The 26,925-nt window shown below is 42.6% G+C and overlaps 1 protein-coding gene across 3 annotated transcripts in view; it reads right to left on the reverse strand.

The window, feature by feature from the left end:
• SLC4A7 (solute carrier family 4 member 7) overlaps positions 1-26,925 on the reverse strand; it is a 176,740-nt gene that overhangs the window by 10,424 nt on the left and 139,391 nt on the right. For all 3 annotated transcript variants that reach the window (XM_069730008.1, XM_069730009.1, XM_069730010.1), the window contains 16 exons: positions 20,909-20,996; positions 20,609-20,755; positions 20,122-20,225; positions 14,647-14,821; positions 12,151-12,284; positions 11,010-11,255; positions 9,601-9,706; positions 8,488-8,649; positions 7,489-7,602; positions 7,145-7,306; positions 5,199-5,450; positions 4,813-4,881; positions 3,835-4,008; positions 3,607-3,738; positions 2,656-2,753; positions 815-922 (listed from right to left, as the gene is read on the reverse strand). In XM_069730008.1, the coding sequence (XP_069586109.1) occupies positions 815-922; positions 2,656-2,753; positions 3,607-3,738; positions 3,835-4,008; positions 4,813-4,881; positions 5,199-5,450; positions 7,145-7,306; positions 7,489-7,602; positions 8,488-8,649; positions 9,601-9,706; positions 11,010-11,255; positions 12,151-12,284; positions 14,647-14,821; positions 20,122-20,225; positions 20,609-20,755; positions 20,909-20,996 (2,271 nt within the window). The remainder of the gene's footprint in view (positions 1-814; positions 923-2,655; positions 2,754-3,606; positions 3,739-3,834; positions 4,009-4,812; positions 4,882-5,198; positions 5,451-7,144; positions 7,307-7,488; positions 7,603-8,487; positions 8,650-9,600; positions 9,707-11,009; positions 11,256-12,150; positions 12,285-14,646; positions 14,822-20,121; positions 20,226-20,608; positions 20,756-20,908; positions 20,997-26,925) is intronic.

Genomic DNA, 26,925 nt, shown 5'->3' on the forward strand with positions numbered 1-26,925 from the left:
AAAAAAAGCAGCATGTTCATTAATTTTGCGGATTTTCTACGTTTTTCCCGCTATTCTATGCATTTGGGAAAAAACGCAAAAAAAAAAACGCATGGGGATTTCTGGCAGAAATGACCGCTAGAAAATCCTGATGTGTGCACATACCCTTATATCTAATGATGTCTGCTTACAAAGGAGTTGTCCACCTTTGGGGAAAATTTTTAATGAAACCCAATTGCAATAGTGATTTTTAGCCCCCGTTGCAAGCATTTGGGTAAGAAAAAAAAAATTGTGCCCAAAAGATGGACAACCCCTGTAAAACTAACTTTTTTTTTTTTTTTTTAACATGTGAAAAGTGGATGTAGCAATGATTGTAAATACTGACAAGGCACAAAGTCCTGCACATTGAAGAAATTTTTATAAAAGTAATTAAAGGGACACTTTTAATCATAATTAAATATTGTCTGATGTAGTATGTGATGTGTCTGGAGCGATTGATGACCACCACGTTCATCAGACCATTTTCATCTAATGAAAATTCTTCTTCCTTAAATAGGACGTGTCTATAATCCACAAAGTATAAACGCTACTCTCTGTTTCAGAAGTTAATGCCTTGTCCAAACAGGTCACACAATAGAATTCTGATGCAGCGTGCATGCAGAAAAAGGGGTTTTTAAACTAAATCATAAAACAAAAGAAAGAGTAAAAAAAAATAGAATAATTCTAAGAATGTTTGCACATTGTACACAACTCCTACATGAGCCAATGTCGGTGCATTTCGTGCGTGACTCCCCAGAAGTGCCAGGAGACAAAGAAGACGTGAACTGATAGCTACCTCTGGTTAGACTTGGTTACTTTGGCATTTTCAGGGTTCATAGACAGAGCCTTCCACTGTGCAGTTTTTGCCATCTCATCTGATATGTTTACAACTGATGGGTCAAGGCTAGAGAATAAACATAGGTTGTGGTTAGTAGCGGCTTCGGCAAAAGCATTAATTTAGTTACTTGGTTGATCCGAATTGGAAGCAAAGTCTCTTTCCTTTTCCACTTACACAGGAGCAAAGAGAAAATTACAAATGTTTGAAGCAAAATGCGGGTGAATGCCATCAACTGAATATTAACAATGAAACGAATGCTCAGTAATTAGCCAACCTGAACGTAAGCACTGATCACAAGAAGAAGACTCACACGTCCCATTTTCATGGAAAAACTGAAGACAAGGAAATCACAGAGACAAAGACCTGTATTTTTTTTTCTGCATACATGCATGTAAATCCAGAGTAATCCATATGGTTCATATTGTGTGGATTTAGAAAACAAAATGCAATAGTTGGCAACCAGTCAGGTCATGTAGCCTCCATTACATGATCTGCAGTGAAATCATGATCATGGAAATCCGCTTGCTGGGGAATAACACGCTCAGGTTTCCTTCCATGGAAAGGTTTCCACGATGGAGCTCAGCGGTTCTGTTATGTGCACAGCATGCACGGAAATGCAAAGGGTCAAAGGGAGAGCTCCAATTTGGCATAGGGAGAGCTATAGCCGTGCAATGCTCCCCAGAGGATTTAAAGAAGACATATCACTAGGTCAAAGGTGGTCAGTTTTTGTTCTTATTCTATTTCCACTACTCCTCTGAGTATTACATTTAATTTTTGGGTTTTTTTTTTTTTATCCGTAATGTACTTCCAGAGATATTAGCCTTTCAACGCTATTTCCTATGGTCTTTACAAGGTGTTGTGGCCATCGGTGATCATGTAGAGCAGCCTAAAGACACCCTTCCATAGAATACTGTGAGCAGTGTCCCCTTCAAAAAACACATTTTGATATTTTAATTGATTGAGTTCCTTTAGGAGGCTTGAACAAGAGTTAATTTAATTGCTTGTTCTAGATACTACAATACTATGTTATTTTAGTATATATTGTTGTTGATTGTCTTTTATGAAGCATCACATGTGGCTAGACTTCACAGGAGTACCAAGATGGCAACCATGGGAGTTTTTGAGCAGCGCCCCAAACACCATGGTCACGTTGGTGCGTGCACTTGCGTTTGTTACCTTTAATTGCCACTGTGACTTATATAAATGGTAAAATAGCAGCGATCGGAGCCAGTTCCAGTCGCTGCTGTTACAGCCAAATGCCGGCTGTATAATACATGCAGACCCCAGCACGGATGCACACTTATCTCCATATGCCAAAGGGATAACCTAGGGGCCTATGGCATCTGCAATGACATGCTACTAGAAATGCGCAAATCATAAAACTATACATATCTGATATATGCAAAAAAAAATAGTTGATGGCAAAAAAAAAAAAAAAACAGAGGCTGAGCCAGTATGGCACAAGAATTTCAGACACCTTCTGCGTTTTTCACGTATAAACATGTACAGACAGACTATTGTCACATTCACATGATCCCTGGTGGTAGTTGCACACAGACAAAATGGAATCATTTACATCTATTCAGAGGATTTGGAGTTCTGCATCAGAAAAACAAAGCTCGAATGTTAAAAGCTAGAACAGAGTGTTGGGCCTAAAACGCAGATTGGACATTAATGGGAAATGCTACTTGGATGAAGAATTTCATTAGAATTAAAACAACAACAGGTGCCAAAAGCACATGTCATCGGTCAGGAAATATATGTGCACCCGGAACTATGGCACGTTGTGTCCTGCATACCTATACTTCAGGCTCTTCACAGGAATCTGAAGAAGGCTTCTGCCCTCGTAAGCAAGCTGCACATCACTGTCCTCTGCCCGAAGCATTCGTTCAGCTTCCTGAAAGCCAAGAACATGAAGCTTATCAGAAAAAAAGTTTCCTTGGATTTTTCAAAGCAATAAAACAGCACTGACTGCAGAATCTACATATATTTAATGAGAAAAGTTACCGGAGAACTTTCCATACTTGCTTATTCCTCTATGTAGTACATTAAAAATGTAGTAAGTCAAAATGTGAGTGTGGGACACATTCAGGCTTTATAAAACCACAAAAAACAGTCCCAAAATATTCTCAAAAGTACCTTTAAAAGAGTACTGAATGTTGTAATTATAAAATAATTACAGATATCAAAACATGTCTGCAGCCCTCTCACTGTACATTGCCATCTAGATTACATAACGCAGGTGAATTATCGGCTAGCTTCTTGTTTTGGAAAGGAGAGAGGGAGACGGTCACATCAAAATCTCTCCTTTGCCAAACCTCCAAAATAAAGAATATATACAGAATATGTACAGTACATGTAACCTACTAGAGACCACAGTAACCTATGGAATTCAAGCTAGTAGAGAATAGCCCAAATCCCAGTGTGCGACGCGCCATTTAAAAGGGAGCCTGTCACCAGGTTTCCCCAATAGAAAGCATGGCCACCACCATCAGGGCCTTTTTCACAGAATACTGGAATGCTGTTGAAAAGACCACAGTCCAGTTTGCAGATCCCCCCAAAAATAGCTTTCATTATACTTACAGACGGAATCTGCAACAGGGATTGAGCACTTTTTTTTTTTTTTTTTTTTTTTACAGCATTCCGGTATGCTGTGAAAAGACCCTCATGGGGGTGGCCATACTTTATATGGGAAAAACCTGGCGGCAGGTTCCCGCTAACGGTTTCAATATTTACCCTTTTCCACATACCTCCTTCTCCTTTTTCTTTTTATCATCTTCTTTCTTTTTCTTACTTTCAGGCATCAGATCATCCAGCCAGCTCAACTCACGTTTGGTAAAACCGAAATCTAAAAGTTTGCGAATAAATACCAGTGCAAGAACCTTTAAAAAGAGAAAAAAAAAAAAGAGAGACATTGATGACCGTTCTAAATCGTCTTCGATACAAGCACTTTAATAATGGCGGAGAACAACATTTACCATCATTGGGAACACAACAGCAGCTGCAGAGGCTTTGATCACCCATAACAGCACAAGACAAGTCAGCTGTATGACCGTGAACACGTGGACTTTCCAGAGGGGAACGTAACGTAGGTAGATCAGGTCTGGCTGGTGTTTTGCAGGCATTCCAAACAACTTGATGCGGTCAAAAAACTGTAAGGTATACGTCGAAAGATTAGTGTCCATAAGAAGAAGACTTAAGCTGGCTAAACAATTTGCATTGAAGCTGGCCAAACATTGACTCCTCCACCGGTAACATAGTAACATAGTAAGGCCGAAAAAAGACATTTAACCATCCAGTTCAGCCTATATTCCATCATAATAAATCCCCAGATCTGCGTCCTTCTACAGAACCTAATAATTGTATGATACAATATTGTTCTGCTCCAGGAAGACCTCCAGGCCTCTCTTGAACCCCTCGACTGAGTTCGCCATCACCACCTCCTCAGGCAAGCAATTCCAGATTCTCACTGCCCTAACAGTAAAGAATCCTCTTCTATGTTGGTGGAAAAACCTTCTCTCCTCCAGACGCAAAGAATGCCCCCTTGTGCCCGTCACCTTCCTTGGTATAAACAGATCCTCAGCGAGATATTTGTATTGTCCCCTTATATACTTATACATGGTTATTAGATCGCCCCTCAGTCGTCTTTTTTCTAGACTAAATATATGCATGCTCTACGTAGCTGAGCGTGTATGTGTACTGAATAGGCAGGGCAGTAACCCGCTAACGGACACCTTTGATTGGCTACACCAGTCATATGACAATTCGGTTATGTAGCTGCCATAAGACACAGGGCCGACATTGTTACTACATCAGAATAAGAACTATTCCAGTCCAGGAGGAGAGAAAGTGGTTTCAAACTGTATTTATTTATTTATTTTTATACCGGAGGTACTTTATCAGACAAGAAGCGATTGTCCAGTATAAGAAAGCGCGTTTAAGGAAAGAGGACTAACCTGAATACCCTTCAATGATGAAGCGCCCATGTACAAGAACACACCATACAGAACGGGCATTGGAATAAACTGGAAAAGCATACACAGCAGTGTGTTAGTTGCTTTACATGCTTGTTTTTTATTTTATTTTTTTTACACAAACACCATGAGACAAAACATGACTAATTCAGAACCAACAAAAAAAAAATCTTATTTTTTTTTCAAGTTTTACATATTTTTCATTTGTCTTGTCTGTGCATTGCCTCTTACATAGGGACACAGCATGTCCATCCAAAACAACAAAAAAAAAGAACAGACGTAAATTTATCATGTGCTACCCTCTGCTAGATTTGGCATAAAGACATCCTTTATATTCAAGCTAGCCAGAACTGTGCTCCTCACCTTACCTTCAATACAGAGGTCATGAATACAGACAGTCCCATCAGGACAAAGATCAGAAGGCCCGTCACTCGCTGCTCTCTGATGCCCAGGAATTTTGGCTGCTCTCCTGGAGCAGAACATTCGGATTCCACTTTCAAGCTGTTAACGTGGCTGATGGATAGAACAGTTGCAGCTACAAACCACGGTAAGCCCATGATGGAACAAATCCCCAGCATGACGGAGACCATGAACAAGTCAAGATGATAGCCGCAACCCTTCTGGAAAGCCAAACAAAGCGTAAAGCCGTCAGACACATTACTACTAGGGGATGAAAATACAATGTGATATGTATAGTAACCTGCATTCATCATAAAGGATTCCCATAATTTACTACAGGCTGTAGGATCTCACGTTCTTACAATGGGTCAGCTGCTTATTACTGGATAATAACTACCCACGAAAGCAGCTATTTATTCGGGGCTTTGTGCCAATTTTAGGGTCGCTGAAAATATTCAGATATGCACACAGTACATTACGGAGATTCGTCTGGATATGAAGAATTAACCATTACTTATTCAACTCACTCACATGATCTTACACTTGGTGTCCTGTTCTAGTATCAGCCCTTTTATATTTTAATGGTTGGTGAGGTGGTGGGGGGACACCAGGCTGCAGGAGCTTCCAGGAGCGCTGCAACAGATATCTACACAGGCCCGGCATAGGAGAAGATAAGCAGCGCCACAACAGTTTTCATTCCATATAGGAACTAGAGGCCAGAAAGATCAAGAGAGTAGCCCAACATTTTTTTATACAAGTTTCAGGTCTTTAGGAGGTGGGGGCCTTAATAATAATAATCTTTTATTTTTATATAGCGCTAACATTCCGCAGCGCTTTACAGCAAGGGTGTCAAACTGCATTCCTCGAGGGCCTCACACCATGCGTGTTTTCAAGATTTCCTTAGCATTGCACAAGGTGCTGGAATCATTCTCTGCAGGTGATTAAATTATCACCTGTGCAATGCAAGGAAATCCGGAAAACATGACCTGTTTGCAGCCCTCGAGGAATGCAGTTTGACACCCCTGCTTTATAGTTTGCACACATTATCATCGCCGTCCCCGATGGGGCTCAGAATCTAAATTCCCTATCAGTATGTCTTTGGAATGTGGGAGGAACCCGGAGGAAACACAGAGAGAACATACAAACTTGATACATAAGAAGAGACTGAAAGCGCACTCACCGGTATATGAACAATCAAAGCGGTTTATTCACATGAGATCATGCGGTGCAAGGAGGGTATGTGAATACAAAAAAGGATGACAGCTGTTTCGTGCTATGTGAGCACTTCAACAGATCCAGTTTAGTTTGTTTTCTGACAAAAGGCTTTAATAGTGCATTTTTCTGCCCCTGGAGCAGTAAGGGTCTAGCGTATAGCGGCTGTGCGATTGCATTTTTTTCTCTTTATTCTGAACATACAAACTGCTTGCAGATGTTGTCCAAGGTGGGATTAGAACCCAGGACCCCAGCGCTGCAAGGCTGCAGTGCTAACCACTGAGCCACCGTGCATGCCTTATCACCAATCCACAAGCTAAGTAATGAAGAACTGATCGCTGGAACCCCCATGATCATCAGAACAGTTGCCCAAACTCCACTCCATACAAAGCTATGACCCGAGTACAGGCCCTGGATGTCTTTATCTGCCAAACAGCATGGTGCAAGCTCGACCACTGCTCCATTCAAAGTCTTTCTCACTTTTGTTGTGCAGTGAGGAGCAAAGGGGGCTCAGGACCCTATTTTAGTGATTGATGGTGCCCACAGCGATTAGACCTTTTTCACCAATCCAATGGATACTGGTAAGTGTCTACATAGAGTTGTACAACTATGCCACACAAGATTACAATAATTCAGCATCCTATGGGTCAGCGTGATGCCTGAAGAGCTATTCTAGAAGAATCTGCAACAAGTAGATTATCACCTTTAGCTTGTGTTCCTTCCGGTTAATGATCACAGCGGTGATTTGCTGATCCATAAAGATAAGAATAGTGCATAGCAAGGCCGGGATGGCCGCAGCAAGTAACGTCCACCAAGGATTAGGCCCAAGAGGATCTATGATCCATCCTCTGTCTTTCAAAGTCGGCTTAAAAAGGAAACAAATTAACTAATTTAATAAACTTAAATTAGGGTTGCAAGACTATAACCATCACACACACACACACACACACACACACTCTGTTCTGGCCTTAGTAGGAGACATTACAGATCGTAAGGATTTCGAATTAAAGATTCTTATAGGAAATCGAAAAAACTTGGCTTATTTACCTCAAACTTTTCAGGAACGTGGAGCTTTGGTGATGGAATACCCACAAGGTAGTCGATGAGGACCATGATGACAATAGTGAGGAAAACGGCAAAATCGCTGATCGTAGATCGTACCTAGAGGAAATACAGTTGATTTAAAGAAAACATTGCATTGTAAGCTCAGTGACAAGCCACACTGCCTCTGTACGTTGTTCTGTTATTTGTGGTTCATAACAAATCACTCAGATGATGGCGACAATGAGGCCAGAATGATTCTATTAACCTATAATGGAGTCTATCAGGCTTCTGTTAAGGTGTCCATTATTTTACTAGAAAAGCCGCTCTATTTAAAGAGGTTGTCCACCCCTTTATCATTGATGACTTATCCTCAGGATAGGTCATCAGTGTCTGATCGGTCGGGTATGACACTTGGCACCCTGCCGAGAAGCTGTTCTCAGTATGCTCGGCGGCGGGCCGGAACTGCTCAGCCTTCTTATAGTGGCTGCGGCCCGATACTGCACATCCCCAGCCACTATCAGAAGAGGTTACAGCTCTGCAACTGAGCATCTCCAACCGGCCAGCACCGAGAACAGCGCTGGGTGTTAGACCCTTAAATCAATGATCAAGTGGTGGACAACCGCCAAGTAAAAAACATGGAATTTGTAACAGCGCCTTTTTATGGAAATGTGAGGCTAGCCTTATGTATGATCTGGGTGATCGACAATACATAACCACATGACAAATGAGATCCTGGCTGTTTCCCATTTATTATAGCAGGATCATACATTTTAACAACCAGCTTATTAGGCGACTTAAATTAACTATTCTTAGTCACTGCATACGTAAAAGAAGGAAGAACTTTGGCAGTGAAAAATGAGTAAAGTCTAGCTAACCAGAAGGAGATTGAGACTGGACATGCTGTGGATCGGAGAATCAGCAGCTTGTCATTGGGGTTTGCAATTCTACATATACATTTTTATTTTTCTGTATTTTGAAACAAAAAAAAAAAAAGGGACATACCTTAGTTGGAAAATAATTTTTAAACTTGAATTGCTTCAGAAAGGATGAAAGGAAGAAGGTTGTAAAAAATAATATGACACACCAGAAGAAAACATCTGGTATATATGGACCATGGCGACCGCAAGCTGGACCCTCAAACGAACCGTGATGGTCGATACATTGCTAGGAAAGATTAGAAATCAAAATGTAGAATGAAGAAGATCAGTTAACAAAACTTGAAAAATGTTTTTCTAAATGAATGCAAATTAAGGGTAAATCGCTATAGAATGAAAACGTCTGCCACCTCCTAAAACATGGACTTGTTATCAGTGAGTGAATCCATATTTCCACATGAGAAGCCATGTGGCTGACACTAGTGCACTGCTCCCTACAAGAAAGCTGCTTGCTCTCCTTCACTAGTCAGCTCTACCTGAATTTTCACTGACCGTAAGCAGAGATCTTGCCAATGGTGAGGAACATATAGAAATGGAGGAAATATACAATGATTAAAAGTCATTTACATAAATATGGGTGAAAAATGCAGGATGCTGTCAAATTGCAAATGACAAAAGGAAATCTGTGAGCACAACTTCACACCCCAAACAACTTATATGTGCATAGTACAGTACTTACATAGACAAGTCCGGCAATAACTTTACATGGTCAGTCCATTCTGGCATTATGGAGAAATCAGCGCTTGAATGGATATGTAAATGGCTATGGTAGGTCTGAAACTTCTGTCACTCCAGCTCTATTCCCACCCACCGCTGCCACCTCCTATTTTTTGACTAATGGCTCCTTAGCCTGAAGTCACACAGAGTAGGGGCTGTCAGTAAAGCAAGAAGAGGCAACAGTGCTGGACAGGAAACAGAGCTGGAGTGACGGGGGCTTTAGATCTACCATATGCATTTACATATTAATTCAAACGCCGATTTCTCCGTAACTGAGGAACGGACTGGCCATGTAAAGGTATTACTGGACTTCTCTTTAAAAGTTATATGTGCATATAAATATGGGGTGTGAGATCCTGCTGCCGGATTCACTTTAAAGACTTGTTTCTGGTGAATTTAGAACGATACCCCTTGTGTAATGAGAATAGTGGGGACATCACAGTACGCTCGTGTTGCCACTTACCGACACGGTGAGATTACTCCAGGGGACTTCGCTGGCAGTGATATTCTTCGCCATCCATGCAGCCAGAGTCTGATTGCTGGGGGCGGCAGGCTCTGCGCACACACATCTAGAGAGCAAATGTTACCCAACAATATAAATATACTAAAATACACAGGCAAAGTTACAGGGTTTTTTAAATTTTCAACTAATATTTGGATATATTACTACATTAGACAAAACCATAAAACCCTACAGGCTGGAAGAAGAAACATTCCTGAGTCATCCTCACCTCCGAAGAACATTCCTATTAAAGGTGGTATCCGAGACTTTACAAATGTATCTAAGCCCTAACTATCAGGTAATTGCAGCTTACCTGCCTGTTCTGCCCAGCGCCGTTCTTCCCCCGGCACAGAGCGTCACAGACCTTCCTGCAGGGATTCAGGAGCCTCTGCTGACGTCATGTCTACACCTCTGAGGCTTCTTTTCTGCTCTGTCGACGGGACAGGTCTTTCGATAGAATTCTGATTGACCGCCGGACCGGAATGATGGCGGAAGTCCCGTGCCATCGCATCAGCAGAGGCAGCCGAATCCCTGGCAGGAGCGGTATATGACAGTTCTGTGCCTGGGAAAAACGGTGCTGTGCAGAACAAGCAGGTAAGCTGCAATTAGCTGCCTGTTAGTGCTTAGGTACAGTTTTGTTTTTGTCCCTTTAACTTCATTACATGTGACGGGTGCTGACAACTGTTGGAAAGATCAGGATATATATATATATATATATATATATATAAAAAGGCATGTTTGGGTGAAATTGGCGATGACAAATTTGAGAGCCCTGACCCTAGTCGTACATGCGGTAAATATGGAGGCATTTTACATAGTATCTTGGGACATTATCACAGTTTTGCCTGAATGTGTCCAATGCCTTTAATGCTAGTCATCCCACTTTGAAAGCCAGTAAAGCTTGATAATGATGCGCTGATCAGTAATATTACACACATGGTCGGAAGTGTGAACAGAGCCATCAGATCGGCCAACACAGAGGAAGATGTGCAAAATATTAACAAGTCTTCTGTAAAAGGAAATCCTACATCTGGGTGTGTTTCATTTCTACCAGCTGTACATTAACTCCACAATGTCGCCCGAGGCACTGTGCTCTTTCAAGGCATAAGAACGTGTAAAAGACTTCACACGTCTATGGAATGAAGTGAGAGAAGCTTCTCGCATGATCACAGGTGTCATGTTAAGGGCGGTCTCACACACGGCGTTTTTTTGGAATAACGCCACTGTCATTTTTGCCAAGCCATAGCAAGAAATGGATCCAGCAAGAAGAAGTAGAAGTAATTCCTTCCTACTCAACTGAACCCAATTCTCGCTGGTGGCACTTTTCCCAGAAACACATAAAACCTCCATTATCGCGATAGGATACTTACGAGTATTTTGTCAGCAAATCGAGGTCGTTGTGCATATTGAAAGCGTAGTTTTCCCCCAGGTGGTAGAGTTTCTCCAAAGCTTCATAAATAAATATAATACAAATGAGAGCAGCAAACGCTTCTTCTGTAAACCGTGTGATGTAGCAGACGAGACTACTGGCATCCGTGGCCACCAGCAGCAGACACAGGAAGGCCGTCCATAAACCAATGCTGGTGCGTAGAGACAGATAGGACAGATGATAGTCCCTATAAAAAAGGAAGAACAAAAGATTAAAAAAAAAAAAACGGGCACAACCACTATCATTACGGTAACTTCAATCTGCCAAAGAGACCAAAACAAGAACAACAGACTCAGTTTCATTTAAAAGATGGACAAAGCCAGAAAAGACATTAACAGTAGTCCAAAGTTTTAGGTTTTGCTTCATTTATGTCAATCATTATGTCAAAGGAATAGTTAGACACCAGTCCACAACATAGTGCTGAACGGGCCACTGTAGCCTCACCCATCCCTTGTAGTCTGAGCCCTCGCGGGCAGGATCCTCGCTCCTCCTGTACCAGTCGGTGACTTGTATGGTTTAAAATTATTGTACTTGTTTTTTATTATGTATACCCATTTTCACATGGATAATGATAATATCTACAGGCGATGGCAGGGATATCTGGTAGACTCAGGCCCTTGAGGCGAGTTCCAAATATATCTCCAGATCGGGGTAACTAGACCCTCCACAAGCGCTGTGACGGAAGAGGTGACCGAAAAGTAGGAACAAAGCGAACTGTGCGACTCTTGTTCTCTAATCTGCAGATATGCAGTACATGTCTGTGGAAATACCCTTTATTTTTAGGTGTATGATGAAAGCACTTGCATTTTTACTGTTGTTAATTTAGAAAAACTATTTTTTCGCTCATAAGGTGCACACAAAGGTTTCTGCAAGTCAGATCCTCTTGCTTATCTAGGTACCGTGTGACACATCCTCATTTTTTTTTTTTTTTAACTATCAATTGGGAATTTTCCTGCAAAACCTGAATTCATAGTTAAGTGAGTTAACAACTGTACAGATTTAGACAAAAAAATTAAAAAAAAAAAAAAAGACACAAAACTGGTCGGTGAAGGACACGTCTTCGAGTGCTGAATCATACTTACTTGCAGAACTTAAACAGGATCTTTTCAAACACCAAGACGGGTCCTGTGCTCCCCAATATCGTCAGAGGTTGTCCGGCAAAGAGAGAATAGGCAATGCCCGTCAACGATGCTCCAAAAAGAGACTCTATTGCACTCTGAGGAAAAAAAAAAAGAAAAAAAAAAAATCATTTTAGGTTTGCGTGTATAGTAAAAGCCTAACACACAAAAGCAACGCAGAAAAAAAAAAATGTTTAAAACACGTTACAACCTGAAAACAAGACAAAATATTTATTTCCTTGTTTGTGAACTACAAATCAGAAAAAAAAAAATAATAATCACAATAACAATTAATAATACCCAATACCTCCAATATGGAAAGAACGTTATTTTTTCAAACACATTATTGACTCTTCTCAGACCAGCAAAATGCTTTTATAAACCCGTGGTACATCTTCTTACTGTGCGTCCCTGTACTGACAGCAAGCTTATACAATGGATTACTTAGCAATTATGCGCACAGTTTACCTTCTTGCCCTCTTTATACAGTTTGCTTTTCAAGCTTTTGATTATCATAAAACCAATATTTCATTTATTTATAAAGGCAAGTGACCGCCACTAGGGGCTACTATGTAAAGGCCACTTTGAGGAGCAAATTTGTGAACTTTTATCTATATATGTATATATCCCATAGATGAAGTAACACAATTCTATTACATCAGTGTATAGTGGTGCAGTGGCTGCATTCTTAACAAGTAAGGAGTATTTCCACAAAAAACACATCCATCTATCATCTATAGAATAGGCAATACATTGCTAACTGCTGGGCCCCTACAGATCACGAGAACAGTGGTCCCGAGTCTCCCATTGTCGAGGCAGTGGATAATCATGCGATTTTAGGTAGCAGCATGTAGCGCATATCTGTCTTTCAGCCTCGCAAACCTTGAACAAGGTGGCAGTGTGCATGCTCGGCCGCCGTTTCATCCCAACAGAGGATTTAGGACCCCAGTTCTTGATAAAAGGTAGCGGTCCAAGGTGTAGGACCCCCAGCGATCAGCAAGGCAGTCACTAGGTGATGACAGGTTATTGTGGCATAACCCTTCTACCCTCTTCCATCATAATGTTAAATGACCGATACGTTCCCTCTTTCGAAAAAGGGGCTGCCTTGACATGTCCCATGTCATCAAGGTTTCATTGTAGAAACAGGCCTAGTTTTCCCATAGACTATATTATGCATTACAAGTTTACCACTATAGAGTCTGGGAAGTCATGGGATTCACCATTATGAAGGGCAGCCATTTTCAGTTGCTACTTTGGGGGAAAAGATGGGGGAAAACACCTATAATGAAGAAACTTCTGACAAGATATTTAACAAATATAAGTGATTAAACGGCTTTTTTTTTGTGGAAATACTACTTAAAGACTTGACACTTCCTCCTAAAAATTAAGTTAAACACCTTCTACACATCCCTGATCTCCCCTAGTTCTGCAATTTTTTCCCAGTTTTGCTCTGCGTTGCTCTATTGAAGAGATATTCACATTTGTTTGTTTTGGCGCACAGCATGAGAAATCTCTGCTTGCAGTTCGACTGGGCGTTTCTTTAGTCTACTCTGGAGGCGCACAATTTCACGCCTCCTTCATAGACACTGCTAGACCAGCTCTGAGCTGTGATTTGCAGTCTCAGACCGCATCTGGGAGGGAAGGGTGAAAGTGCAAACCCCAGTGAAAACTCTTGCAGTTGTACTGGAGGCAGAGATTTCACATACTTTTCTCCAGATGAAGCAAATGTGAAAATCTCTGCAATGAAGCAACCCAGAGAGAAAAAAAAAAAAAATCAGAATCGGAGGAGCTAAGGAAGGTTTACAAGGTGTTTAACTATTTGACTGAGCAAGTGACAGGTCCTCTTTAAATCACTTGTATATAGCCTTAACACTGTCAAAATATAGCACCCCTGTTACAACCACAACAGACCTTATGTAAGGATAGTTCTATAGTGACCTAATGTAAGTTCGTTATAGGAGGTCTAGAGTTGCAGATGTAATATGGATGCTTAAACGAGGCTGCATTATGGCCATATGTACATCACTATGTCCACTGTACGCACATAATTTATACCTGAAATGAAAAGCTGTGTGGGGGAAATACTTGTGCATGTTAGCTTATAAGAACAGAAATGGCTAAAAATCAATGATTTAAACCAAATATACAAGACCTGGTTGTAAATGAATATACCAATAAAAACTTTGCCTGGTGTAGTGCTCTCTGCAGATCGCTGTGGCCCCATTTCTTGCTTATGGACTCTCTGACGCCAGGGAAAAAACTGTTTTACCTTAAACCTTGCATCTTCTGTTCACTTGGTCTCCCCCAAAGTGTGTCAGAGCTGTGAGCAGGGGGAAGGTCAAATACTGTGGGGTAGACTCTTTGGATCAAGCATGAACACGTGAGACAAATGCACAAGGACACCTTCCTGAGAAGGGCTAATAAAAGCCTGGGCACTACCAATCTTTCTTTTGTACTCACTATTCTGTTTTGTGTGGCTTCTCCCAGAAGACCTCCAAAAGTGATTACAGGAGACATACAGGCACAGTATAGGAAAAGAACGGAGGCCAGGCACTGCAGGCTTAATGCATCCTTGAAGTCACTCAAGAAAAAAGGAGCTTTCCTTTTGATGTCAAGCATCAAACCACCAAAAAGCCTAAATAGGTGAGATGAAACTTGTCAAACTGTACACTGCAGGAGTCTAACTACTTGCTTAGTTACGGTTCTGCTTTCCTTATTAATACAAGAGATGTCTACCCATATGAAAGATATGAACGGCACCCTGAATGCCAATGAGCAACCAGGGTCAGAAGTCCAGTGCAACTTCCACTCAGGAGATACTCAATCTTGGGTATGAATTACATGGTTTACGAGTACCAACCAAAACCCTGCACCCAAAGGCATGCTCAATGCCACCCGTACAAGGAGACGATGACATGAGACGCAAGAACAGAATATATCTCAAGTGAAGTTCCCAGTCACCACAACTAGTGATGAGCGAACGCGCTTGGATAAGGTGTTACGCTCGTGTACTTATCGAGCGTCTTCGTCGTGCTCGAAAAATATGGTCGACTCCCCGCTGCTGTAAAGAGGTAATCCCTGCATATGTTGCAGCTGTTGAATAGCCGTGAGACATGCAGCCGCAGGGACTCAAACATATTTTTCGAGCACGCCGAAGACACTCCGTTACCACAAGTGCATGCTCAGATGACACCTTATCCGAGAACGTTCACTCATCACTAATCATAACCCTGTCCAGGAGACTAGTTTTCCCATGGGGGCCGACAATGTAATCTTTAATATGGGTACACCTCTCCAGAAGTCTTGCTTGCTTTCCTCATTCTAAACCATTAGTTTATTATGTTTGGGATGTCACTGTATTTACAACGGGCAAAAGCCACCGTGTTCCCATTGACTATACTGACTGCAAAAAGGAAAGTATATACAACATGGAATAATTACACATTAACATATGATATGCCGTACTTACAAAGGAGTATCATGAAAGCTATTCAGCAACAAAATGCAACAAAGTCATAAAAATATCAGCATGTTAAAAGAATGCCTGACTTTTCCCATTAAGTATAAGAGTTAATGAGACATTAAACCAGAATTGATATATTTATACACTCAATATCGAAGCTGCAACACCAACAAGAAAAGTCATGGACTTATGGAAATCACAGGATTAATAGACAAGGTGATGATATGCAAACAATGAATAAATGGAAACAATAAATTGTGATGTTTATTAAAATGTTAAGTATCTAGTGCGAGGGCCATCCACAGAAATCCCTCCATTTACAGCCTTTGCTGCCGTCAATGAGTATATTAATGGTTGTCTGAGAAATGATCTATGACCCTGAATCCAGTTAGGCAAATTAAGAGATTCAATGCTGGCAGCTCTCTGCACAATTGTCATGGTGGCACATTTACGCCATGCAGGCTGCTCACAGTAGCACCAGCAACATGCAGCCTGATGTCATAGTGTTGAAAACCACCTCCTGGGACAGGTTGGAGAAATGATCGTACTACTGGTCCCTAAAACAAATTAATATAAGACTAGAGGGGGCTGGATACCGTACATTATGCAATCCCACACCATGATCCCGAGACAAGGGCCGGTGTGATGTTCCTTAGTACCGGTCTCTTTAAGGCATTGTCCCATTGCATCATTTCAGCCTCCAGTCTCCATCTGGAGACCATGTGGGCAATGCCAAGAAGAGGCATTCACGAGGGAACTTCACACCGATCCTACCTCAAGGACTAAGGTGTGGGGTGATAGCCAACATTCTCTAGTTTTCATTCCGGGATGCCAACAGCACAGCTTTTCCATTGATTTGGTGATAGAACCAGTGGTGTGTCCTTTTCTCCAAAGCGTTCCAGAAGACGAGATCAGTCCACATGTTAATGGTGCTACTGTGGGCAGCCTGCGTGGCCCAAACATGCAGTCTGCAGCGTCTCCAGGCAAGTCTCCAAACGAGCACATCTTGGACGTCATTGGTTGGAAACAGCAATGGAAGCAGCCAGCAGTGGATCTTGCTGAATGCACTTGAGCATGCAAATAATCGAGTCAGAACATTCCTCGGACAACCATTAAAGGGACACTGTCACCTGAATTTGGAGGGAACAATCTTCAGCCATGGAGGCGGGGTTTTTGGGTGTTTGATTCACCCTTTCCTTACCAGCTGGCTGCATGCTGGCTGCAATATTGGATTGAAGTTCATTCTCTGTCCTCCATAGTACACACCTGTGCTGTGCAAATATACTACGGAGGACAGAGAATGAACTTCAATCCAATATTGCAGCCAGCATGCAGCCAGCGGGTAAGGAAAGGGTGAATCAAATACCCCAAAACCCCGCCTCCATGGCTGAAGATTGTTCCCTCCAAATTCGGGTGACAGTGTCCCTTTAATAACCTCCCTGATAGCAGCCAAGGTGTGCAAGTGCGTGTATTTTTTTATGCTCATGTCGGCACTCATATGCAATACTGAATAAATCGAGATATTTTGATCATTTGTATATGATTAACATGTCCATCGATCCCATGATTTCAATTAATTCTACAAAAATTTTCAGTGTTGGGGTTACTATTTCAATGTTGAGGAGTGTATTAAGAAACTAATTGTGGTCAGTTAATGTACATCGTTTACATAGGACGACTTCTTCTACACTTGCTCCAATACCATTACGATGAGGGGAACATTCCTCCTTACACACCTGCTGCACAGTACAGTGTTCGCTTTGGGGCTTTACAAATTCTTGTTCAAATGTGGTGGAGGTGGGGGAGCTGAGACGTGTGCACATTTTAATGCATGCTGTAATGTGTGTTGGATCGGATGTGACACTATGCTACAGATTTCATTCATTTTAGAAGACATTCCAATAATTACGTTATGGAAGGAAATGGTTACGTTTTCTGTTCTACCAGAAGATACAATATTCTTATGTTGTAATCAACTTTTTACATTATCTAACGGAGTATATGTAGTGACTAAATGCGTTCTGACTATAGCTCAAGGGGACCTTTCACTACATTTTTTATGTTGAGCTGGACATACGATGTAATGGTGGCTGCAGAGTGGAAGAAAACTATGTTTTTATTTATTTTTTATTTCAACTGTTTGTTGTGGAGATATTAGCAATCAAAGTGTTTGGCCTCTAAGGAGTTAACTTAAGTGGGTGTAATCAGATAGTTTTCACTAGGGGCATGTACTTCTCCTTGTATGGGTAGAGTCAGAGGGCAGTATAACTCGGACAAGGGTCGCATCGCAATGTTCGGACTGGCCGGCGGCTCTCCAGACCGGAGTGTGACAGCATGTATTTCTAGGTCACTCATGTCGGGAGAGGCGACGGCCAGTCCCAGCATTGTGCTGTGATCCTCGCTCGAGTTATGGCGGCCTGAATCTTCACTAGGATTTGCTAACTGATGACAACTACTTAAGGATAAAAGTGAACTCATTAGGTGTTAAATACTTTGAATTGCTAATATCTCTGCAGCGGAGCGGTGAAAAAGTAAAAAAGCACGTGTTTTATTCCACTCTGCAGCCACCATTGCATTGTTTGTCCTGTTCAACATGAGAAATTTGGTGAAAGGTCCTCTTTATAATGGAGTTTAAAGTGTTGTCCAATGGGGAACTTTTGTCCCCATTACAGAGGAGTATTTTTTATGGGGCTGCAGTAAAAAGTTCCCCAATTTGCTGCCCTATAGAGAATGCAGACTGCACATTGCCAATCCATTCTAAAGGGGATAAAAGTCGCCCCGTTCCGCTGATCGGTAGGAGCCCCACTGATCAAAAAGTTATCACCTATCCTGTGTGTAAGGGATAATTTGTTTACTGCAGAACCCCTTTAACAGCCATTACCTGCTGTCATTGGTGCTTTCTCACCACGTATAATGTACATTGTACTCACCCCTTTAAAAACAAAACAACCCATGACGTTTTCCCAGTAACATTATTTGCCAATCAGAAAACGTCAGTCTTTATCGGACAAGCTGCTCTCCGTGGCTATGATATGGATGTCAATTTTTTTTCCCCTGATTTCAATATCAGTCAAGGGGACATATACCAATTTATAATGCTTAGCTACCTAAAAAGGTTTGGCTTTTTTAAAGTTTGCTTTTTTTCTTTTTCTTAGTTAAAATGCTACATTTTTTGTGGCATTTTTAATGTATTCATGTGGTGAGATGATGGCTATCAAAATGTGGAATGAATCGGGACATTGGTTTTTAACAATAGGAAGCATCACCACCCTCTTCCACTCTTCTGTTGCCCATACGTGAAAGCACCAAGTGCAATTTTGTTGCAACGATTAAGCCTCCACCCCATCGCCAGTACCTGGGTGACTTCTGCTAATACTTCAAATTTGCCCTTTAATTAAAGGATACTATTACCTTCTATGTTAAAAGTGAGTCTAAGGCTGCCGTCACACTAGCAGTATTTGGTCAGTATTTTACATCAGTATTTGTAAGCCAAAACCAGGAGTGGGTGATAAATGCAGAAGTGGTGCATATGTTTCTATTATACTTTTCCTCTGATTGTTCCACTCCTGGTTTTGGCTTACAATTACTGAGGTAAAATACTGACCAAATACTGCTAGTGTGACGGCAGCCTTAGAGTTAGACTGCACTTGTTTGGGGTCCTTGCCGGTGTTAGGGGCAGGCAGACCAAGCAGCTGCCTAAAGCCCCGACTCCTCCAAGGACCCCCAGCCAGTGGCGCGGCTGCTATGGGGCAGTGAGTAAGAGGGGCCTGACAGTATAGAGTGTGTGTGTGTGTGTGTGTGTGCGCGTGCGTGCGTGCGTGCGTGCTAGTATATGAAGGAGGCAGCATTATACTCTATCAAGGACCGTGCATTATACTATATGGGACCTGCTTTATACTGTATCGAGGACTATCTGTCCCCATCATTCTTCCTCAGCCGGAGTAAAGAAACTTGGGCGTAAGCGTCAAACGACTTCAATATTGTCGATCGCTCGTTTAGCGACCTGAACTCAGCGCTTGTAAATACAACCAAAATGTTTCTGTGGGATGGTGCAATACGTGAGCATTTGGTGCCCCACTTTGTCTAAAACCGGCCCTGCTGGCGTTCCAATTCTGTAAGACAACCTATCTGATGTAATATCAGCAGAGGCTAAGCAGAATGGAAAAAAGGGGAAATTCTGCGTAAATTTAGTGCCGAATTAAACAACAGGACATGTTATATAAATCAACATACTTTATATATTGCATTTTGTTGTAATAGTTTCACCGCTTCCTTTTTTTAATATATTTGCCTAATAATGTCACTACAAAAATCCTATGGGGTTTCTCAATGAAGGCTGCCATCAAAGAAAAGGCTCAGAATCATCAGCACTTAATTGAGAAATCCATAAGGTATTAACTCCTCACACTACAAAAGAAATATCATTCAGTGGTGATATAAATACAGAAAAAGAGCAAGTTGTAGGTACACACCTTCCCGTTCTCTGAAGCTCGGGGCCAGCATGATGCTGCTCCTCCTTCATCGTCTCACCTGTTGGGGTGGAACCGTTTGGTATAGTTGGGATCTTTCGCTTTTCCTGATTGAGTACAGAGAAAGGTTTTAACTGGACCTCATAGAAAAAATATGAAGATAGACCAAAAAAATTATATAAGAGGAAGAAACTGCGAATGTGTCGTAAGAAAAATGACTTTTTATGAGGACTGGCCAATGGGGCAAAACAGCAAAAAAAAAAAGCCTTGAAAAGGTTTTTTTTAAGCTCTGACCAATTGAGGCCAAACTCAGATGACCATGTACAAGGACAACGCTCGGATCCACAATAGTTCCAACATGGACAGATGGCAGAATGCACCACTGGACTCGGCCCCATAGTCTAGAGTCAGATCAGACGGATTGGGCCAAAATACACAAGGGCACATTAAGGACACTTCTACCCGTCTTCGTAGTCCTATGTGATCTTACCTGAGAAGGAACACTTTTTGGTGGCTCAATACGAATTGTTGGATCCCACTCTCCCGGAGGTAGGACTGTAACTTGGTCTAAAAATTCATCTATCCCTGCAAGAAGATCGTTTCTATCTTTCGCCTTGTATGCTACATCGTGAAATATCTGTAATGGAAGAAAACAGATGATCTCAGTAAAAGGGAGAAGTGGAGAAGACTCCGCAGATAGGGCTCAGAACACACAAACTACAGGGGAAACATTTCAGAGATTTGGCTTTGAAGAGCAACAAAAATTTAAAAAAAAAAAAAAATCACTTACTTCATCTGTCATTAATGTAGCAATGGATCTTCCTATTTCATGGTACTGTGCTGCCTTTCCAGTTGGACCCAATAATACAAACAGAAACCTGATAAAATAAAAATAGCATTAATAAATAAATGGAAACAGTTGGCACTTAACAACAATTAGACAGGCTGGGGTCACACAAGCAATGTTTTTCTCTGCAAGAGAATCGGACCGATAATACTAATGACATTCAGAGTCTGATTTTCTCACGCGAGAATCTTATCACAGGTGATGAGAAGATGGAGAACTTAATTTCTCCACTTTCTCCATTGTCTAAGTCCACGGATGGCAGACTGCACTTCGATGACATCAGAGTGCAGTCCCATGTTTTACTTGCACCCTTAGACTTGAGTGGGCGCTCGTGGTGTAATTTCTGGAGCCACTTGCAGAATTCAGATCTCACTGCCCCATAATATAACATTGGTCTCAGTGCCACCTGATATAACACGGCTGAATGCTATCCGATGTTTTAAGGTCATGTGAGCAAGCCCTTGTAAGTAAGATTTAAAAGGCTGGTGCCATCTTTTTTCAGTATTGTACTGATCCTTATTTATAGCCAGTTCACGCCGGCAATATTGCTAAGCTGCTGAACTTTACGCTCCTAATGCTGCGCTCCGGCCAGCCAAACAACATTGCGCTCCGGCCAGCCAGGCAACAGTGCGCTCCGGCCAGCCAGACAACGTTGCGCTCCGCCCAGCCAGACAACAGTGCGCTCCCGCCAGCCAGGAAACAGTGCGCTCCCGCCAGCCAGGAAACAGTGCGCTCCCGCCAGCCAGGAAACAGTGCGCTCCCACCAGCCAGGAAACAGTGCGCTCCCGCCAGCCAGGAAACAGTGCGCTCCCGCCAGCCAGGAAAAAGTGCGCTCCAGCCAACCAGGCAATAGTGCTCTCCTGCCAACCAGGCAATAGTGCTCTCCTGCCAACCAGGCAACAGTGCGCTCCAGCCAGGCAACAGTGCGCTCCCGCCAACCAGGCAACAGTGCGCTTCTGCCAACCAGGCAACAGTGCGCTCCCGCCAGCCAGGCAACAGTGCTCTCCTGCCAACCAGGCAACAGTGCGCTCCAGCCAGGCAACAGTGCGCTCCCGCCAACCAGGCAACAGTGCGCTCCCGCCAACCAGGCAACAATGCGGTTCCGCCAACCAGGCAACAGTGCGCTCCCGCCAGCCAGGCAACAGTGCTTGCAAGCTCCCTGTGAAAGAGCATGAAAGCAATGAGCATGTTCGGCCACCACCCCTTGGCAAAAGTCGTTGCCACTCTCCTTGGGCAATGAGTGGTAAAAAACAAAATTATTAACAAGGTCAAAAGGTGCTTCTTTTCGGAGCCACTTTGCAAATGTGCTCATCCTCAAATATGGGTATATACGAGCACAGCGGCAGCAACACAAAAAGAGTCCAAAACACAAAATAGGGCAGTGAAAAATGAACACTCATGTTTTGTTTTGCTTTTTTGTGTTTTATGAACATCCAGAAAACAGGCGAAAATGTGTGTGTTAGGAATTGTCCTCACGGAATAAATAAAACTTGCAGCAGATCAGGATCCGTCTGCGCCTATAAGCCCATGTCAGACTACTGCACTAGAAAGGACGTGCCGTGATTAATGGGAAGTCCTTCATCGTACCATCGGCAACAAAAGGATTACAAGTTTACTTCACAGGACTTCTCATTAAACAAACAGTGTGAACTGAAACAGGAATTCAGTACTACTCAGCGAATGTCTGAGGTCTGCCCTACTGGACCGCGGACGTGAGCACAACACAAATTGCTTCTGATTTAATTAGTTCATTGCTTGGACACTTTGCATAGACAAAGGCTGTGAAATATTGATTTATGGATTACAGCGGCTGATAAAGTCCACTTGACGGGAAGCCGCAGATTACAAATGTGAAATGCTCAATTGATTTCACATCACATGGACTCCAGATTCCTGCAGCGCTGCGGCGGACGAGTCCAATCTGATTCCCACAGGAAATACAGGAGAGTTCGCCCTCACCCCAAGGCCTCGTTCACATAAAAAAATGATCCGAGAGACATCAGTTTTTGATCATTTTGTGAGTTTTTATAATCAGGGATTTATTTATACATGAAAAAGACAAAGTGTCTCCTAATGTTAATCACAGACCGCACAGGGCTCTACATTGATGTCATCTGCGTGCAGTCTGATGATATCCACAGACTTGTATTCCCTACTTTTCATCAGTGATGGCGGTAAAAAACAAAACAAAAAAAAAAAAAAACAACTGACATGTCTCTGAGTTTTACTCGATTAGACAGTCTACAAGGAAAGCACTGTCATATGAATGGCCTCATGGAATACAATGGGTACATGCTCTGTGAACAGAGAGAACATATACGTGAAACTCTAGGGCACATTGTATACACCTTCTACAGAGAGGGCGGCACAGTGTATATATATTTCTTCTACATTCGGTGGGAGCGGTGTATACACCTTCTACAGAGAGGGCGGCACATTGTATATATATTTCTTCTACATTCGGTGGGAGCGGTGTATACACCTTCTACAGAGAGGGCGGCACATTGTATATATATTTCTTCTACATTCGGTGGGAGCGGTGTATACACCTTCTACAGAGAGGTCGGCACAGTGTATATATATTTCTTCTACATTCGGTGGGAGCGGTGTATACACCTTCTACAGAGAGGGCGGCACATTGTATATATATTTCTTCTACATTTGGTGGGAGCGGTGTATACACCTTCTACAGAGAGGTCGGCACAGTGTATATATATTTCTTCTACATTCGGTGGGAGCGGTGTATACAGCTTCTACAGTGAGGTCGGCACAGTGTATATATATTTCTTCTACATTCGGTGGGAGCGGTGTATACACCTTCTACAGAGAGGTCGGCACAGTGTATATATATTTCTTCTACATTCGGTGGGAGCGGTGTATACAGCTTCTACAGTGAGGTCGGCACAGTGTATATATATTTCTTCTACATTCGGTGGGAGCGGTGTATACACCTTCTACAGTGAGGGCGGCACAGTGTATATATATTTCTTCTACATTCGGTGGGAGCGGTGTATACACCTTCTACAGTGAGGGCGGCACAGTGTATATATATTTCTTCTACATTCGGTGGGAGCGGTGTATACACCTTCTACAGTGAGGGCGGCACATTGTATATATATTTCTTCTACATTCGGTGGGAGCGGTGTATACACCTTCTACAGAGAGGGCGGCACAGTGTATATATATTTCTTCTACATTCGGTGGGAGCGGTGTATACACCTTCTACAGTGAGTGCGGCACAGTGTATATATATTTCTTCTACATTCGGTGGGAGCGGTGTATACACCTTCTACAGAGAGGGCGGCACATTGTATATATATTTCTTCTACATTCGGTGGGAGCGGTGTATACACCTTCTACAGAGAGGTCGGCACAGTGTATATATATTTCTTCTACATTCGGTGGGAGCGGTGTATACACCTTCTACAGAGAGGGCGGCACAGTGTATATATATTTCTTCTACATTCGGTGGGAGCGGTGTATACACCTTCTACAGTGAGGTCGGCACAGTGTATATATATTTCTTCTACATTCGGTGGGAGCGGTGTATACACCTTCTACAGAGAGGGCGGCACATTGTATATATATTTCTTCTACATTCGGTGGGAGCGGTGTATACACCTTCTACAGAGAGGGCAGCACAGTGTATATATATTTCTTCTACATTCGGTGGGAGCGGTGTATACACCTTCTACAGAGAGGGCGGCACAGTGTATATATATTTCTTCTACATTCGGTGGGAGCGGTGTATACACCTTCTACAGAGAGGTCGGCACAGTGTATATATATTTCTTCTACATTCGGTGGGAGCGGTGTATACACCTTCTACAGGGAGGGCGGCACAGTGTATATATATTTCTTCTACATTCGGTGGGAGCGGTGTATACACCTTCTACAGTGAGGGCGGCACAGTGTATATATATTTCTTCTACATTCGGTGGGAGCGGTGTATACACCTTCTACAGAGAGGGCGGCACAGTGTATATATATTTCTTCTACATTCGGTGGGAGCGGTGTATACACCTTCTACAGAGAGGGCGGCACAGTGTATATATATTTCTTCTACATTCGGTGGGAGCGGTGTATACACCTTCTACAGTGAGGGCGGCACATTGTATATATATTTCTTCTACATTCGGTGGGAGCGGTGTATACACCTTCTACAGTGAGGGCGGCACATTGTATATATATTTCTTCTACATTCGGTGGGAGCGGTGTATACACCTTCTACAGTGAGGGCGGCACATTGTATATATATTTCTTCTACATTCGGTGGGAGCGGTGTATACAGCTTCTACAGAGAGGTCGGCACAGTGTATATATATTTCTTCTACATTCGGTGGGAGCGGTGTATACACCTTCTACAGTGAGGGCGGCACAGTGTATATATATTTCTTCTACATTCGGTGGGAGCGGTGTATACACCTTCTACAGTGAGGGCGGCACAGTGTATATATATTTCTTCTACATTCGGTGGGAGCGGTGTATACACCTTCTACAGTGAGGGCGGCACATTGTATATATATTTCTTCTACATTCGGTGGGAGCGGTGTATACACCTTCTACAGAGAGGGCGGCACAGTGTATATATATTTCTTCTACATTCGGTGGGAGCGGTGTATACACCTTCTACAGTGAGTGCGGCACAGTGTATATATATTTCTTCTACATTCGGTGGGAGCGGTGTATACACCTTCTACAGTGAGGGCGGCACATTGTATATATATTTCTTCTACATTCGGTGGGAGCGGTGTATACAGCTTCTACAGAGAGGGCGGCACAGTGTATATATATTTCTTCTACATTCGGTGGGAGCGGTGTATACACCTTCTACAGAGAGGGCGGCACATTGTATATATATTTCTTCTACATTCGGTGGGAGCGGTGTATACACCTTCTACAGTGAGGTCGGCACAGTGTATATATATTTCTTCTACATTCGGTGGGAGCGGTGTATACACCTTCTACAGTGAGGGTGGCACATTGTATATATATTTCTTCTACATTCGGTGGGAGCGGTGTATACAGCTTCTACAGTGAGGTCGGCACAGTGTATATATATTTCTTCTACATTCGGTGGGAGCGGTGTATACACCTTCTACAGAGAGGGCGGCACATTGTATATATATTTCTTCTACATTCGGTGGGATCGGTGTATACACCTTCTACAGTGAGGGCGGCACAGTGTATATATATTTCTTCTACATTCGGTGGGAGCGGTGTATACACCTTCTACAGTGAGGGCGGCACAGTGTATATATATTTCTTCTACATTCGGTGGGAGCGGTGTATACACCTTCTACAGTGAGGGCGGCACAGTGTATATATATTTCTTCTACATTCGGTGGGAGCGGTGTATACACCTTCTACAGTGAGGTCGGCACAGTGTATATATATTTCTTCTACATTCGGTGGGAGCGGTGTATACACCTTCTACAGTGAGGTCGGCACAGTGTATATATATTTCTTCTACATTCGGTGGGAGCGGTGTATACACCTTCTACAGTGAGGTCGGCACAGTGTATATATATTTCTTCTACATTCGGTGGGAGCGGTGTATACACCTTCTACAGAGAGGGCGGCACATTGTATATATATTTCTTCTACATTCGGTGGGAGCGGTGTATACACCTTCTACAGAGAGGGCGGCACAGTGTATATATATTTCTTCTACATTCGGTGGGAGCGGTGTATACACCTTCTACAGTGAGGTCGGCACAGTGTATATATATTTCTTCTACATTCGGTGGGAGCGGTGTATACACCTTCTACAGAGAGGGTGGCACATTGTATATATATTTCTTCTACATTCGGTGGGAGCGGTGTATACACCTTCTACAGAGAGGGCGGCACAGTGTATATATATTTCTTCTACATTCGGTGGGAGCGGTGTATACACCTTCTACAGTGAGGTCGGCACAGTGTATATATATTTCTTCTACATTCGGTGGGAGCGGTGT

Source organism: Ranitomeya imitator, chromosome 6 (genome assembly GCF_032444005.1).
Source record: "Ranitomeya imitator isolate aRanImi1 chromosome 6, aRanImi1.pri, whole genome shotgun sequence".
Lineage (NCBI taxonomy): Eukaryota > Metazoa > Chordata > Amphibia > Anura > Dendrobatidae > Ranitomeya > Ranitomeya imitator.